The following is a 16,805-nucleotide window of genomic DNA, read 5'->3' as shown; positions in this document are numbered from 1 at the left end:
CATTTCAAAATTGTGACCCCCCCCCCATTATGTGCCTTCACAGTACCATTAAACCCACCTTAACCTCATCCTTAATGATAAGGCATTCATTCTTTGGCTATTTGATGGAGTACTTGGCTGCATCTTCTCCTCTGTGGTGCTTTGGTGTCAGTAGCATGCTGACCCCATCACATTGCTGCAGTTCAGATCAAGAATGATGAGCGCTGCAATGTTCCTGTCCCTGCGCCAGTGTTGAAATGTATTCGTGTTTAAAAGACATGAATATATTTGAATATTAGAAGGAGCAGCGCATCCCGTACAACTACATAGGCCGCAAAATATCTTTGCCGTATGTTGTGCAGGCCTGTACTAAGGTGTTGAAGCTGAACTACTAAAATGTAAGTGCTATAAACCTATCCTGCCATCTCACAATCCTTCATACCTCTCTATACTGTGCGCTGCAAGGATTCATTGGTTATTGAGCCGGTACCAGCGGGTACATATGCCTTAGGCTGGGGTCACACTTGCGAGAAACTTACATGAGTCTTGCGTCTCATTACCCCGCACTGCCACCGGCACTTGGACCGGAGCACTCAGCTGCATAGAAGTACATGCAGCCGCACACTCCGGGCCCAAGTGCCGGCGGCAGTGCTGGGTCAAATTGAGGCTCGTGCGAGTTTCTCACAAGTGTGACCCCGGCCTTATGCAAACTCTCAGGCAAAGCCTATGTACAGTAGGGTGACCGGATCTCATATGGGGGGGAAAAAATGTCAGAATCTTGTTCATCTGGACCCCACAAAACGATTCCCCTTTCCAGATATTGAGAGAGCCAAAATTTGAGCTCGATCAAACGACGTTAATCCGTGCCGCTCGTCGCTCAAAGTTTGAAAAAATCCAAATTGAGGTATTTTAAGATTTAGGTATTTTGCATAGTCTGTTAGACCAGTGGTTTTCAACCAGTGTTCCGCGGCACACTAGTGTGCCGCGACACATGGTCGGGTGTGCCGCGTGTCCGCATGGCTAATTTACATGCGATGCAAATTAGCCATGTGGAGGCAAGCAGGGCGGCGGGTCGGAGAGGCAGCAGTCCCGTGTTCCTGTGTCGCTTCCTCCCTGACACAGCAGTCAGCGGCGCGGCTGGATGACATCATCATTCAGCCCCGCGGCTGCTGTGCCAGTGAGAGGAAGCTGCCGGTGAGGTGAGGTGTGTGTGTGTGTCTAGGTGAGAGGTGTGTGTTTGTGTGCGTGTGTAGGTGAGTTGATGGATGTGATGAGAAGCAATGATGGGAGTCATGGAGAAGGCGGTGATGGGGAGAGGGCAATGGAGAAGGCGGTGATGGGGATGATAAGAAGGCGGTGGTGGGGAGAGGGCAATGATGGGGTTGTCGAAAGGGCAATAATGGGGTGGTGGGGAGAAGGAAATGATGGAGGTAGTGGAATGGGCAATTTCTACATGAAGGGGATTATGATGGGGCATATTACTACAAGAAGGTGATAATGATGGGGCATATTACTAAAAGAAGGGGATAATAATGATGGGGCATCTTACTAAAAGAAAGGGATAATTATGTGGCTCATATACTGCAATATAAAGGGGTACAATGAGAAATACTATGGCCATGAGGCTGGAGTACAAGCGCCAGCTCATATACTATATATATATATGGTATATGCTGATAATTATGTGGCTCATATACGTGGGACTGTATGTATGACTTTACATGGGACTGTATATATATATATATATGGGAATACATGGGACTGTATGTATGAGGTTACATGGGATTGTATATATGAGGGGGTTATCCTTTTTTATTTAACTTTTTTAAAATAAATAATTTATTGAAAGGACCTCTGCCAGGCATATTTCACTCTTGAGGGCTTAAAAAGCAGCTCTTGTGGTGATAAGAAGCTGATTTAAAACCCCCAAGAGTGAACTCCGTGAGAGCTGTATGTGTGGAATAATAAATGATATTTTGCCGGTCTTCAGCAGTCATGTCCTGCTTGAATTGACTCTAGAGGCGTAGCTCGTCGCACTTTGCAGCCGGCTCTATTCTACTTATAGAGAAAGCTGAGTGCTACGTCACTAGTGTGAATTCAAGCAGGAAATGCAGACCGTAGTAATATAAGTCATTATTACACACATACAGCTCTCACGAAGTTCACTCTTGGGGGTTTTAAATCGGCTTATCACCACAAGAGCTGCTTTTTAAGCCCTCAAGAGTGAAATATGCCTGGCAGAGGTCCTTTAAGACTTAAAGTTTAAGTGTGGCAGATAATGTAATACTCTTCTATTTTAGTGTGTGGCTGCGCACACTATCTCAGCAGTGATGGAGAAGTATTTGAGAATGGAAAAGGCAAATGCCGAACAGGACCCTGGACACAATTCTAACCCAGATGAAGGCCCTAGTATGAGAGGTCGACAAAAGAAAAAAGACAAGACAGTGAGCTCAAGGCAATACAGTGAAAGCTATCTATCATTTGGATTTACTTCCGCTGGGGATGCGACAGCACCAACACCACTGTGCTTGGTGTGTGGTGAGAAGCTTTCCAATAGCGCCATGGTGCCAAGCAAGCTTAAACGCCATCTCCAAACGAAACACCCTTCCGTTCAAAACAAGCCGATGGAGTATTTTGTACGCTTATGTACAAACAATGAGAAAGGGGCAACTTTTTTGAGAAAAAGCACAAAGGTAAATGAGAGAGCCCTCAAAGCTAGCTACCTTGTTGCTGAACTCATAGCTAAATCAAAAAAGTCCCACACTGTGGCAGAAACATTAATACTGCCAGCTTGTAAAGCTATTGTAAATGAGATGCTTGGCCCTGACACAGCCAAAGAGATAGCTAAAGTGCCTCTCTCTGATAACACAATTGCCAGACGGATTGATGACATGTCTGCGGACATTGAAACTGTTGTTTTGGAAAAGGTGCGCATCAGTAAGAAATTTGCCTTGCAACTTGATGAGTCGACGGATATCAGTGGACATTGTCAGCTGTTGGCCAATGTGCGTTTTTTGGATGTAGAAGCCATTAGAGAAAACTTCCTATTTTGCAAGGCACTGCCAGAAAAATCAACAGGAGAGGTAATATTCCAGGTCACATCGGAATATCTTGATAAAAGTGGGCTTACATGGGAAAACTGCACAGGTGTCTGCACTGATGGAGCCGCAGCCATGGTCGGGCGCATCAAAGGCTTTGTAAGTAGGGTTAAAGAAAGAAACCCAGATGTTCTTGTTACCCACTGTTTCTTGCACCGTGAGGCCCTCGTTGCAAAGACCTTACCAGCAGATCTAGCTCCTGTGTTGGATGATGTTGTGCGCATAGTGAACTTTGTGAAGACGCGACCTTTGAGATGTCGCTTATTTGCGTCTTTGTGTACAGAAATGGGAGCGGAACATAAAATCTTATTGCTCCACACGGAGGTCAGGTGGCTGTCACGCGGCAAAGTGCTGGCCCGTGTGTATGAGTTGCGAGAGGAACTTAAAATATTTCTGACAAACGAGAGGTCCGATTATTCAAAGCTGCTTGCAAGTGATGAGTGGTGTGCAAAGCTGGCATACCTGGCTGATATATTTCAATATCTGAATGAACTAAACACACGGATGCAAGGCCGAAATGAAAACCTGCTTACAAGCACTGATAAAATGAACGGATTCCATTTAAAGGTGCAGCTCTGGCAGCAACATGTGCAGGGTGGCAACCTTCAGATGTTCCCGCTCACCGAGAAACTGCATGATGACAACACTGCTGCAATGTGCGAGGTGATTGGCAGACATTTGAAAACTCTTGAGGAGAAGTTATTGTTTTATTTCTCTTCAACCTTCACAGAATGCCTTGACTGGGTTAGGGACCCATACAGCTCATTATCCGTTGCTGGAAAGGACATGACTTTAAAGGAGCAAGAGGAACTCATTGAACTGAAGCAAGACCGCGGTTTAAAGCTAAAGTTTGCTGATCTTCCTTTGCACAGTTTTTGGTTATCTGTTGCCAAGGAGTTCCCCATTCTGGCCAACAAAGCTATTTTGACATTGCTCCCATTTTCGACCACATATCTATGTGAGCTGGGCTTCTCAAGCTTGACTGAGATAAAAACTAAAAACAGGGAGAGACTGAGAACTGTTGAGGAAGAGCTTCGTGTGTGTCTTTCCACCATTCCTGCCAGGATATCCCTTTTGTGTTTATCGAAACAGGCCCAGGTTTCACACTGAGTGAGTAAAAATACATTTAGAATCTATATTATTAACTATATGTATAATATGTACTGTTTTAGTGTCATTTTGTGCCATTTTGGTTGGTGGTGTGCCCCGGGATTTTTTACGTATAAAAAGTGTGCCGTGGCTCAAAAAAGGTTGAAAATCACTGTGTTAGACTATAAAGAATGTGACAACAACATTGCAGAAATAGCCCTGACCAAATTTTCGAACCATTTGTGGTATTTGAATGCAGAGTTGGTGGGATTATCGTTTTTTGATCCCACCATTACAGACAATGAAAAGTTGTTAATGGCTAATAAATTGCTCAGTAGCACAGATGAACCATCAGAGCACGCTAACCTACATGAGTTGATAATTTTACATAGTTCTCTAATCTATTCTAGAGATTTTGTTAAAGTAGTTTTTGAAACGTCAGAATATAATGCTCGGCATTTGCTTACAACTTGCAGGACATATTGCTTTTGTTCTTCATCTTTTGTCAAAAGGTCGTTAAAGTCGGTTACTTCCTACCTCTTTTAATTTTTCTTTCCTAACTTTTGGATTTACAACCCTAGCGTGCTCTGATGGTTCATCTGTGCTACTGAGCAATTTATTAGCCATTAACAACTTTTCATTGTAATGGTGGGATCAAAAAACGATAATCCCACCAACTCTGCATTCAAATACCACAAATGGTTCGAAAATTTGGTCAGGGCTATTTCTGCAATGTTGTTGTCACATTCTTTATAGTCTAACAGACTATGCAAAATACCTAAATCTTAAAATACCTCAATTTGGATTTTTTCAAACTTTGAGCGACGAGCGGCACGGGTTAACGTCGTTTGATCGAGCTCAAATTTTGGCTATCTCAATATCTGGAAAGGGGAATCGTTTTGTGGGGTCCAGCCGGACAAAATTCCGACATCGATTTTTTGCGGTCACCCTAATGTACAGTCATGGCCAAAAGTTTAGAGAATGACACAAATATTAATTTTTACAAAGTCTACTGCTTCATTTTTTCTAATGGCAATTTGCATATACTCCAGAATGTTATAAAGAGTGATCAGCTTAACAGCAATTACTTGCAAAGTCAATATTTGCCTAGAAAATTAACTTTATCCCCCAAAACACATTTCAACATCATTGCAGCCCTGCCTTAAAAGGACCAGCTAACATCGTTTCAGTGATTGCTCCATTATCACAGGTGTGGGTGTTGATGAGGATAGGGCTGGAGATCAATCTGTCATGATTAAGTAAGAATGACACCTGGACACTTTAAAAAGAGGCTGGTGCTTGGCATCATTGTTTCTCTTCTGTTAACCATGGTTATCTCTAAAGAAACACGTGCAGTCATCATTGCACTGCACAAAAATGGCCTAACAGGGAGGAGTATCGCAGCTAGAAAGATTGCACCTCAGTCAACAATCTATCGCATCATCAAGAACTTCAAGGAGAGAGGTTCCCTTGTTGCCAAAAAGGCTCCAGGGCGCCCAAGAAAGACCAGCAAGCGCCAGGACCGTCTCTTAAAAGTGTTTCAGCTGCGGGATCGGGCTACCAGCAGTGCAGAGCTTGCTCAGGAATGGCAGCAGGCAGGTGTGAGTGCATCTGCATGCACTGTGAGGCGGAGACTCTTGGAGCAAGGCCTGGTCTCAAGGAGGGCAGCAAAGAAGCCACTTCTCTCCAGAAAAAACATCATGGACAGACTGATATTCTGCAAGAGGTACAGGGAGTGGACTGCTGAGGACTGGGGTAAAGTCATTTTCTCTGATGAATCCCCTTTTCGATTGTTTGAGACATCTGGAAAACGGCTTATTCGGAGAAGACCAGGTGAGCGCTACCACCATTCTTGTCTCATGCCAACTGTCAAGCATCCTGAAACCATTCATGTGTGGGGTTGCTTCTCAGCCAAGGGAATAGGCTCTCTCAGTCTTGCCTAAAAACACAGCCATGAATAAAGAATGGTACCAGAATGTCCTCCAAGAGCAACTTCTCCCAACCGTCCAAAAGCAGTTTGGCGATCAACAATGCCTTTTTCAACATGATGGAGCACCTTGCCATAAAGCAAAGGTGATAACTAAATGGCTCAGGGAACAAAACATAGAGATTTTGGGACCATGGCCTGGAAACTCCCCAGATCTTAATCCCATTGAGAACTTGTAGTCAATCATCAAGAGACAGGTGGACAAACAAAAACCTTCAAATTCAGACAAAATAAAAGCATCGATTTTGCAAGAATGGACTGCTATCAGTCAGGATTTGATCCAGAAGTTGATTGAGAGCATGCCAGGGAGAATTGCTGAGGTCCTGAAAAAGAAGGGTCAACACTGCAAATATTGACTTGCTGCATTAACTCATTCTAACTGTCAATATAACCTTTTGTTACTCATAATATGATTGCAATTATATTTCTGTATGTGATAAAAACATCTGACAAACACATAAAAACCAGAGAGCAGTAGATCATGTGAAAATATAATATTTGTGTCATTCTCTAAACTTTTGGCCATGACTGTAGTGGGCATGGCCTCAATCCATACACTTGTATTGAGCCCATTAGACGGCAGCGCCCATTGGATGGCCGCATCACTAGATGGGGCGTGGCCTCGCTCCAAACAAGTGAACGGAGCAAGTCCACAACTGCTAGATGGCATCTTCCCGCATATGCACCCACTGGTCCCAGCTCATAAACTGGCGATTCTTTGCAGCACACAGTGCGTGAGCTGTGGGGATTCATAAATCTGCAGTCACACAAAGTGACTACGGACTGATTGGTTTGGACCGGACGACCGGTTTAACCTCTTTTCGACTCTAGCACTGAGCCCACATCTTTTCTGGCACATGTCAGCTGTTTTCAATGCCCGATCTATCAATATAAAAAAAGATTAACCTGATCGCTAAATGGAATAGTAAGAAAAAATTAAAACCGCCAGAATTACGTTTTTTTTGGTCACCGCAACATTGCATAACAGGTGATCAAAAGATTGTATCTGCACCAAAATAGTATCATTAAAAACACCAGCTCCTCACTCAAAAAATAAGCTCTCACCCAACCCGAGATCACGAAAAATGGAGACGCTATGGGTATCTGAAAATGGTGCAATTTTTATTTTTTTAACAATCTTGGGATTTTTTTTCGCCACTTAGACAAAAAAGAACCTAGACATATTTTGTGTCTTTGAACTCGTAATGACCTGGAGAATCATAATGGCAGGTCAGTTTTATCATTTATTGAACCTATCAAAAAAGCAAAACAGAAAACAAGTGTGGGTTGCAATTTCACCGCACTTGGAATTTTTCCCATTTTCGAGTACGCGACATGGTAAAACCATTGGTGTTGTTCAAAACTACAACTTGTCCTGCAAAAACAAGCCCTCACATGGCCATATTGACTGAAAAATAAAAAAGTTATGGCTCTGGGAAAAAGGGGAGCAAAAAATGAAAACGCAAAACTGAAAATACCTTCGGTCACAAAGGGGTTAATGTTAGAAAAGAAACTTCGTGGTAGCCAAATTGGAGAATTATGCAAATCATAGAACAGTTGCCTCATCCAAGTAGTAGTTTTCTGCAAATTTGAGTGCCTACAAATGACAGAGGCAATTTCTGCCATAGACGAAGGTTTAGTTTACGTTTATCCAAGCTAGGATAAAGGTTAATCCGATATTACTGTGGCCACCCACAATTCCCAAATACTGAATTAGAGGTTGATTTTATGGAGGAATGACTGGTCCAAGTGAATGGTCTGGATGTCCATTGGTTAATGGGCAACTCAGAATATTCTCCTAATACTGATGTCATTTTGTAGAAACATTTCTGTGCGCTTACTGTAGGCTGCCTACAAGGCTATTTTCTTCTAAGTAACCTCACATCGAAAACAATAATTAAAAGGATGGCCTTTGACAGGGGGCATTCCTTCCATGTGCCAATAACCAGCGTAAACACGCCAGTAAGTGACCCATTCACTCTCACATCTTTTTGAATAGACACTATAAATATACATCCAATTTCCAGTCATAACATGACTGTCTAGAAATATTCCTACTCAATTCTAATCAATGGCTTAGGCTGCATCTGCATTCTTTGCCCCTTTTTGCCAGCTCGTACTTCATATTTAAGTATAGCCTTACAGATCAATTCAAGTAGACAATGATGATATGAAACCACTCTTACTGTTATTAACCCCTTCACCCCCAAGGGTGGTTTGCACGTTCATGACCGGGCCAATTTTTACAATTCTGACCACTGTACCTTTATGAGGTCATAACTCTGGAACGCTTCCATGGATCCCGGTGATTCTGACATTGTTTTCTCGTGACATATTGTACTTCATGCTAGTGGTAAAATTTCAATCAAATAACTTGCGTTTATTTGTGAGAAAAACGGAAATTTGGCGAAAATTTTGAAAATTTCGCAATTTTCCAACTTTGAATTTTTATGCCCTTAAATCACAGAGATACAGCACACAAAAAACTTAATAACTAACATTTCCCACATGTTTACTTTACATCAGCACAATTTTGGAACCAAAATTTTTTTTTGTTAGGAAGTTATAATGGTTAAAAGTTGACCAGCGATTTCTCATTTTTACAACACCATTTTATTTTTAGGACCACATCACATTTGAGGTCACTTTGAGGGGTCTATATGATAGAAAATACCCAAAAGTGACACCATTCTAAAAACTGCACCCCTTAAGGTGCTCAAAACCACATTCAAGAAGTTTATTAACCCTTTAGGTGCGTCACAGGAATTTTTTTGAATATTTTAAAAAAAGAACATCTAACTTTTTTTCACAAAAAAAATACTTCAGGTTCAATTTTTTTATTTTACCAAGGGTAACAGGAGAAACTGGACTGCAAAAGTTATTGTGCAATTTGTCCTGAGTACGCTGATACCTGATATGTGGGGGGGAACGACTGTTTCGGCGCATGGCAGAGCTCAGAATGGAAGGAGCGCCGTTTGACTTTTTCAATGCAAAATTGGCTGGAATTCAGATCGGACGCCATGTCACGTTTGGAGAGTCCCTGATGTACCTAAACAGTGGAAACCCCCTACAAGTGACCCCATTTTAGAAACTAGACCCCCCAAGGAACTTATCTAGATATGTGGTGAGAACTTTGAACCCACAAGGGCTTTACAGAAGTTTATAACGTACAGCGGTACAATTAAAAAAACATTTTTTCCACAAAAATGATCTTTTCACCCCAATTTTTATTTTCCCAAGGGTAACAGGACCCTAAAAGTTATTGTGCAATTTGTCCTGAGTACGCTGATACCCCACATGTGGGGGTAAACCACTATTTGGGCGCATGGCAGAGCTCGGAAGGGAAGCAGCGCCATTTGACGTTTTTGGCTGGAATTGAGATCGGACATCATGTCGCGATTGGAAAACCCCTGATGTACCAAAACAGTGGAAACCCCCCACAAATGACACCATTTTGGAAACTAGACCCCCTAAGGAACTTATCTAGATGTGTGGTGAGCACTTTGAACCCCCCAGGGCTTCACAGAAGTTTATAACGCCCGGGAGTGAAAATAAAAAAAATCGTATTTTTTCCACAAACATAATCAATTAGTCGCCAATTTTTTTTATTTTCCCAAGGGTAACAGGAGAAATTGAACCCCAAAAGTTGTTGTCCAATTTGTCCTGAGTACGCTGACGCCCCATATGTGGGAGAAAACTACTGTATGGACACACGACGGGGCTTGGAAGAGAAGTAGTGACGTTTTGGAATGCAGACTTTGAGGGAATGTTCTGCGGGTGTCATGTTGCCTTTGGAGAGCCTCTAATGTACCTAAACAGTGGAAACCCCCCACAAATGACCCCATTTTGGAAACGAGACCCCCTAAGGAACTTATCTAGATGTGTGGTGAGCACTTTGAACCCCCAAGGGCTTCACAGAAGTTTATAATGCCCGGGCATGAAAATAAAAAAAATCGTATTTTTTCCACAAACATGATCAATTAGTCCCCAATTTTTTCATTTTCCCAAGGGTAACAGGAGAAATTGGACCCCAAAAGTTGTCCAATTTGTCATGAGTACGCTGACCCCCCATATGTGGGAGAAAACTACTGTATGGACACACGTCGGGGCTCGGAAGGGAAGCAGTGACATTTTGGAATGCAGACTTTGATGGAATGGTCTGCGGGTGTCATGTGCGTTTGGAGAGCCCCTGATGTACCTAAACTATTGAAACTCCCCACAAGTGACCCCATTTTTGACACTAGGCCCCCCACGGAACTTATCTAGATGTGTGGTGAGCACTTTGAACCCCCAAGTGCTTCACAGAAGTTTATAACGCTCGGGCGTGAAAATAAAAAAATCATTTTTTTCCACAAAAATGATATTTTTGCCCCCAATTTTTTATTTTCCTAAGGGTAACAGGAGAAATTGGACCCCAAAATTGTTTTGCAATTTGACCTGAGTAGGCTGATACCCTACATGTGGGGGTAAAACACTGTTTGGACGCATGGCAGAGCTTGGAAGGGAAGGAGCACCATTTGACTTTTCAACTCAGAATTGGCTGGAATTGAGATCAGACGCCATGTTGCATTTGGAGAGCCCCTGATGTGCCCAAACAGTGGAAACCCCCAATTCTAACTCCAACCCGAACCCCAACACACCCCTAACCCTAATCTCAGCCCTAACCCTACCCTAACCCTAGCCCTAACCCTAATGGAAAAATGGAAATAAATACATTTTTTTTATTTTATTATTTTTCCCTAACTAAGGGGGTGATAACGTGGGGTTTGATTTACTATTTATGGCGGTTTTTATGTTTGGCGGCTGTCACACGCTAAAAGACGCTTTTTATTGTAAAAATAGTTTTTGCATCACCACATATTGAGAGCTCTAATTTTTCCGTATTTTGACCCACCGAGTCATGTGAGGTCTTATTTTTTGCGGGACGAGTTGACGTTTTTATTGGTACCATTTTCGGGCACGTCACATTTTTTGATCGCTTTTTATTCCGATTTTTGGGACGCAGAATGAACAAAAACCAGCGTTTCATGAATTTCTTTTGGGGGGGTGCGTTTACACCGTTCCGCGTGCGATAAATTTGATAAAGCGGTTTTATTCTTCGGGTCAGTATGCTTACAGAGATACCTTATTTAGGTGTTTTTTATGTTTTGTCGGTTTTATGCAATGGAAACTATTTTATATAAAAAATAATTATTTTTGCATCGCTTTATTCTGCGAGCTATAACTTTTTTATTTTTTTGCGGATGATGCTGTGTGGCAACTCGTTTTTTGCGGGACAAGATGACGTTTTCAGTGGTACCATGGATATTTATATGCGTGTTTTTGATCGCGTGTTATTACACTTTTTGTTTGGCGGTATGATAATAAATCATTTTTTGCTTCGTTTTTTATTTTTATTTTTTAAGGGATTCGCTAAAAGGGTTAACTAATGGGACAGTTTTATAGGGTGGGTCGCTACGGACGCGGCGATGCCTAATATGTGTACTTTTATTGTTTTGTTTTTATTTCTAAAAAATGGATTTATTTGGGGGAATATTTTTTTTTTCTAATTTATTTGGCGATTTTTTTTAATTTATTTTAACACTTTTTTTTTTTTTTTTTTTTTTTTTACTTTATTAAATATTCCCAGGTGGGACATCACTGTCCTGTGACAGATCGCTGATCTGTCACATCACAGATCACTGTGACAGATCAGCAATCTGTCACAGGCACTGCAGAAGGCTTCCTCATGCCTGCGCTTTGCAGGCACTGAGGAAGCCAGCTTCATGCAGGCCCCCGAAGGCCCCCGTCGCCATCTTGGATTCGGGGGCCTGCAGGAAAGGAGCCCCCGGCAGCAGCGCTGCACATTGCGCTGCCATGGGGGGGCTCAGGGAAGCAAGGAGGGAGCCCCCTACCTGCCGATGCTTCCCTTTAACCCCCCGGTACACCGCGATCATGTTTGATCACGGTGTGCAAGGGGTTAACGTGTCGAGGGCGGTCCGTGACCGCCGCTGACACATTGTGCCGGGTGTCAGCTGTGATAATCAGCTGACACCCGGGCCGCGATCAGCGGAGCTCACCACGTGGGCGCCGCTGATCGCGGTAGACGTACTATCCCGTACATGGGCATAGGGGCCCGGGTCCCATGGACGGGATAGTACGTCTCATGTCAGGAAGGAGTTAATAACAGTTTTTATAGTTCTGTGAAACAATCAGTCATTGAGGATTTTTTTTCCCCCTGGATGCTGCAGCCCCATGTGCCTGCATAATTGTCAGGATGTACCCGTATGCACTTCATTTCAGTAAGAGGTTAAACACCATGCCATCAAGTGATCTTCCCACCTTCACAAATTTTATGAGTTAAAAAATGAGAAGAAAACAGAATTAACAACTAATAATTATCAGGAACAGCAAAATTAACAGATTGAAATCTCAGTGTTAATAGCAAGGTCCAAATTACTGAAGTGTTTTTCCCAATAATCGTATACTGCTATGCCAAGTGAGTCTATTATTTAATGTAAATCCACTGTCGTCTTACTGAGAAAATTTGGAGCAGATATAGTAAGTTGGCAATTGATGTGTATTTATTTTAAGACATTCCAAGTGCAACCAATTTCTGCAACAACAAAAACCATTTCATGCAGATGGGTATAGTTTCCATGACAAGTTTTAGCTACACATTTTGTTTTCCAAATGTTTTATTGGAGTTTTAATAAATGGGGAAGAAGGTGTAGGGGAGGGAAGGAAAGATGAAAAGGAAAAGAGGAAGGACAACAATGTCCAAATGTAAAGAATACATAAAATGTAGCATGTTAATGCAGAAGCATATTATACAATGAACTATTACAAAGGTAAATATTTAAGCATATAATATATTAAATTTGTTCCAAGCCAAAGACCTAACCCCAAACGGGTAGCTACACATTTTGACCATGTGCTATGAACATCCATAAAGGTAATCCATCATGGGTCTCTCAGAAAATTTAATGTTATTGGCCTTTTTTTTTTTTTTTTAAACACTCATGCAATTTACTAAAACTGACAGTCTGCTTTTTCCATACTTTTTTTGTACAGCTGCATAATTTATGTTGTGCAATATTTACACCTTCCATACTCTTGCATGTTCACTTATTATATTTGTATAGCATTGTCCAGTAATGATAGTGTGCACATTAAATATTGTGTGAACCCCACAATCATAGCTATTGCTTTGTTGCACAGCATCCTCAAACAATAAGGTACTCCACTCATTCATGTTACATTTTAAATGACCCAACTGGTACATGTTGCAGTAATTGAAACAAGATTTGAAATGTTTTTTTGCGCTCTTTCAAAGCTTTTGCATCAATCAAGACTGATGATCTCCTTTGTTTAAATTATAATATCACTCCTTAGCACCACTGCTGACCAGTTCCATATACATATGTATTAAAAGGAACTAGCAAAATATCCTTATTAAGGGCATGGTTATTTGCTAGGAAACTGTAGAATAAACTACTGCACCCTCTCACAATGCTCGGATAAATCTAAAATGAAGAACATCAAAACATTTTTCTGTATACTTCAATCTAATATATAAAGCTCAATGTGTGTGTGTATGTATGTGTGTATGTCTGGGATTGGAATTCGCAGCTACAGCCACAAAATTTTGCATAGTCACACATCTGGACCCCGAGAGCGTCATAGGCTATGTTGTGAGGCAAAATTTTAACCCCGCATGTTCCAATTCACCAAACAATTTTGCCCCTATCTACATAATGGGGGAAAAAGTGTATGTATTGGCATCTGCACCGTCGTAGCTACAGCCACAAAATTTGGCACAGTCACACGTCTGGACCCTGAGAGCGTCATAGCCTGCATTGTGAGGCGAAATTTTAACCCCGTGTGTTCCAATTCACAAAACAATTTTGCCCCTATCTACATAATGGGGAAAAAGTGAAAGGAAAAGTGTTGGAGGCAAATTGACAGCTGCCAGATGTGAACAAGGGGGACTTAAAGAATGAGAGCGATGGCGCCAAAGAGTATATACCGTACAGTTGCTAAGGTGGGGCCCTGACATGGGATACTCACCACACACGGGGATATGAACACACACACAAAATGCACCACACACTACCACGTGCTTCAACACATATACCACCCTCAGCACACATTTCACCACACATACACCAACCTCGCCACATAAAAGTCGAAACACAAAAGTCACCACTCAAAACTCGCCACACTGTCCCAGAGCTGTTTAAAAGATGAAATATGAGTTGTGAGTGGTTGCTATCAGCAACAGTTTTCTTTGCAGACAGTTGTGGTAACTGAGGCTTATTATTCTTATCACTAGATGGTGGCCCGATTCTAACGCATTGGGTATTCTAGAATATATATGCAGTTTATTTTTTAAGATTTAATAATAATGCAATAATGCACCCCCCAATCCTGATATGTATGTTCTCTCACCCCCAGTCCTGATATGCATGCTACCCCTCAACCCCCTATCCTGGTATGCATGGTCCTCTCACCCCCCAATCCTGGTATGCATGGTCCTCTCACCTCTCTTTCCTGGTATGCATGGTCTTCTTACTCCCCTTTCGGGGTATGCATGGTCCCCTCACCCCCAATCCTGGAATGCATGGTCCTCTCATCTCCCAATCCTGGTATGCATGGTATCCTCACCCCCCTTTCCTGGTATGCATGGTCCCCTCACCCCCCTTTCCTGGTATGCATGGTCCCCTCACCCCCCTTTCCATGTAGCCACGACCAATCAGCATCGCAGCCCTCTGTCCGCGACCAATCAGCAATGCGGGTGCGCCCCCCCCGCTCTCCTCTCCCCCCGCTCTCCTCTCCACACGGCCGGCATCGCGGTGTCAGTAATGTTTAGCGCTAAAGACCGTAGATGATGTAACTCTCGCGAGAGGGGACGTCATCAGCGGTATAAGCCGCAAAGCATTACTGGGACCGCGATGCCGGGTGCATTGGCGAGAGAAGGAAAATAGTCTGAGGGCCGCCGGAAGGTGAGTATGTTTTTTTGTTTTTGTTACCCATGGCCACCTTCTGACGGCCTCTGATGTCCTTTCCGCGCTCCCGGCGTCGTGTTCCCAGTAATGCTTTGCGGCTTATACCGCTTGTAACGTCGCGCTCTCGCGAGAGTGACGTCATCGCAAAGCCTTACTGGGACCGCGAGGCCGGGCGGGTGGAAAGGACATTGGAGGCCGTCGGTGATACTGATTTTTTTTAATCTTTTTAATGGAGCGCTGTCCCCGACTGCGCTGGCCGCTGATTGGTCACGGCCTGGCGGCCGCAACTGATCAGCGGCAGGCGCAGCTTACCGTTACAAACAGCTGCGCCTGTCACTGATTGATTGCGGCCTGGCGGGGACCTGGCAGCCGCGACCAATCAGCGGCCCGCGATTTCGGTTACAGACAGACACGATAAGGCGTATATATATATATATATATATATATATTTCTATGGTGTTATCGTCTATTAGATACACGGCTCAGCAGACAGTATCACACAGAATAGGATTAGATACACGGCTCAGCAGTCAGTATCACACAGGATAGGATTAGATACACGGCTCAGCAGTCAGTATCACACACGATAGGATTAGATACACAGCTCAGCAGAAAGTATCACACAGGAGAGGATACTTGGGTAATCGTTTAGTTAATTTGTGTTGCAAATCTGTAGTGTTGAATATATGATGTGAAATGTTATGTGCAATATAATCATTGTAATTTGTTATAACTAACCACAGTTGGTTACTATGCCCAGGCAACGCCGGGCTCTTCAGCTAGTTTACAAATAAAGTTCATAATGGCATCCTCTACAGCTTCTCCGCAGAGCCATGCAAATGGTTCAAGGGTTTCTTTTATGTCCTCCTTCAGATTTTCAAATAGAGCAAGGTCATCTTTTTTAGGTTCCACATTTCATGGTTCACTAATCAAGTCAACTTTCATTGCCATTTTTATTGGTGTTGAATGTTTTGGAAATACATTATTCCCAAAAAAAAGTCATTAGAAAATGATGTATATCTTTGTACTATTATAAAATGAATAATTCACGTTCTCATTTGTATTATCTTCCTCAAATTTTCCTTGAGAAACAGTGGTATAATAAGAATCTGGAGCAGGTAAAATATCATAATCATGATCATCAAGCTTTGGCTTCTTTCTTCCAGATTTTTTGCAAACTCAATGAGTAGGTATGTTTGTCATTCACATCATTTAGACCAACTGCCATTTCAGCTGCGATAATATGGTAGCATTTCACAGTACTGTAACAAGAGCATGTTGGTTCTGGGGCAAGTTTTACAGCTTGAACTTTAGAACCCCTGAAGTCTCTAATTGTGAAAGTAGATGACTGTGCACAAAGTGAAACGTGTTGTGATAAAACACTCCAGGATCGCCTTTGCTGGGGTCAAAGGTCACGTGCGTTCGGCATGAAACTCAGGCGCACAGCCGGGATTCGGATATAACTGACACTGGGTCAGGTTTATTAAAGGTGAAAGCAATGCATAAAGAAAAATAACATAAAACAAATCCTTGCCTGTCCGGCACTAACTAAACAAGGTACAACCTAACTACCAACTGGCGGGCTTCTCCCGTCCAGCCAAACCACAGTTGCAGTGGGCACTGCTTCCACTCACGTGTGTCTCTCACACAGACAGACTCTCTGTG

General features: G+C 42.6%; 1 protein-coding gene across 1 annotated transcript; it reads left to right on the top strand.

The window, feature by feature from the left end:
• Positions 1-2,309: 2,309 nt before the first annotated feature.
• Positions 2,310-4,187, top strand: LOC141067438 (zinc finger BED domain-containing protein 5-like). The gene has a single exon (XM_073558057.1). The coding sequence runs from the start codon at positions 2,310-2,312 to the stop codon at positions 4,185-4,187; it is 1,878 nt and encodes a 625-aa protein (XP_073414158.1).
• The last annotated feature ends 12,618 nt before the right edge of the window (positions 4,188-16,805 follow it).

This window comes from Dendrobates tinctorius, unplaced genomic scaffold (assembly GCF_039654945.1).
Source record: "Dendrobates tinctorius isolate UK_male_01 unplaced genomic scaffold, ASM3965494v1 ptg000012l, whole genome shotgun sequence".
Classification (NCBI taxonomy): Eukaryota; Metazoa; Chordata; class Amphibia; order Anura; family Dendrobatidae; genus Dendrobates; species Dendrobates tinctorius.
This window is presented reverse-complemented; position numbering and strand designations above follow the sequence as displayed.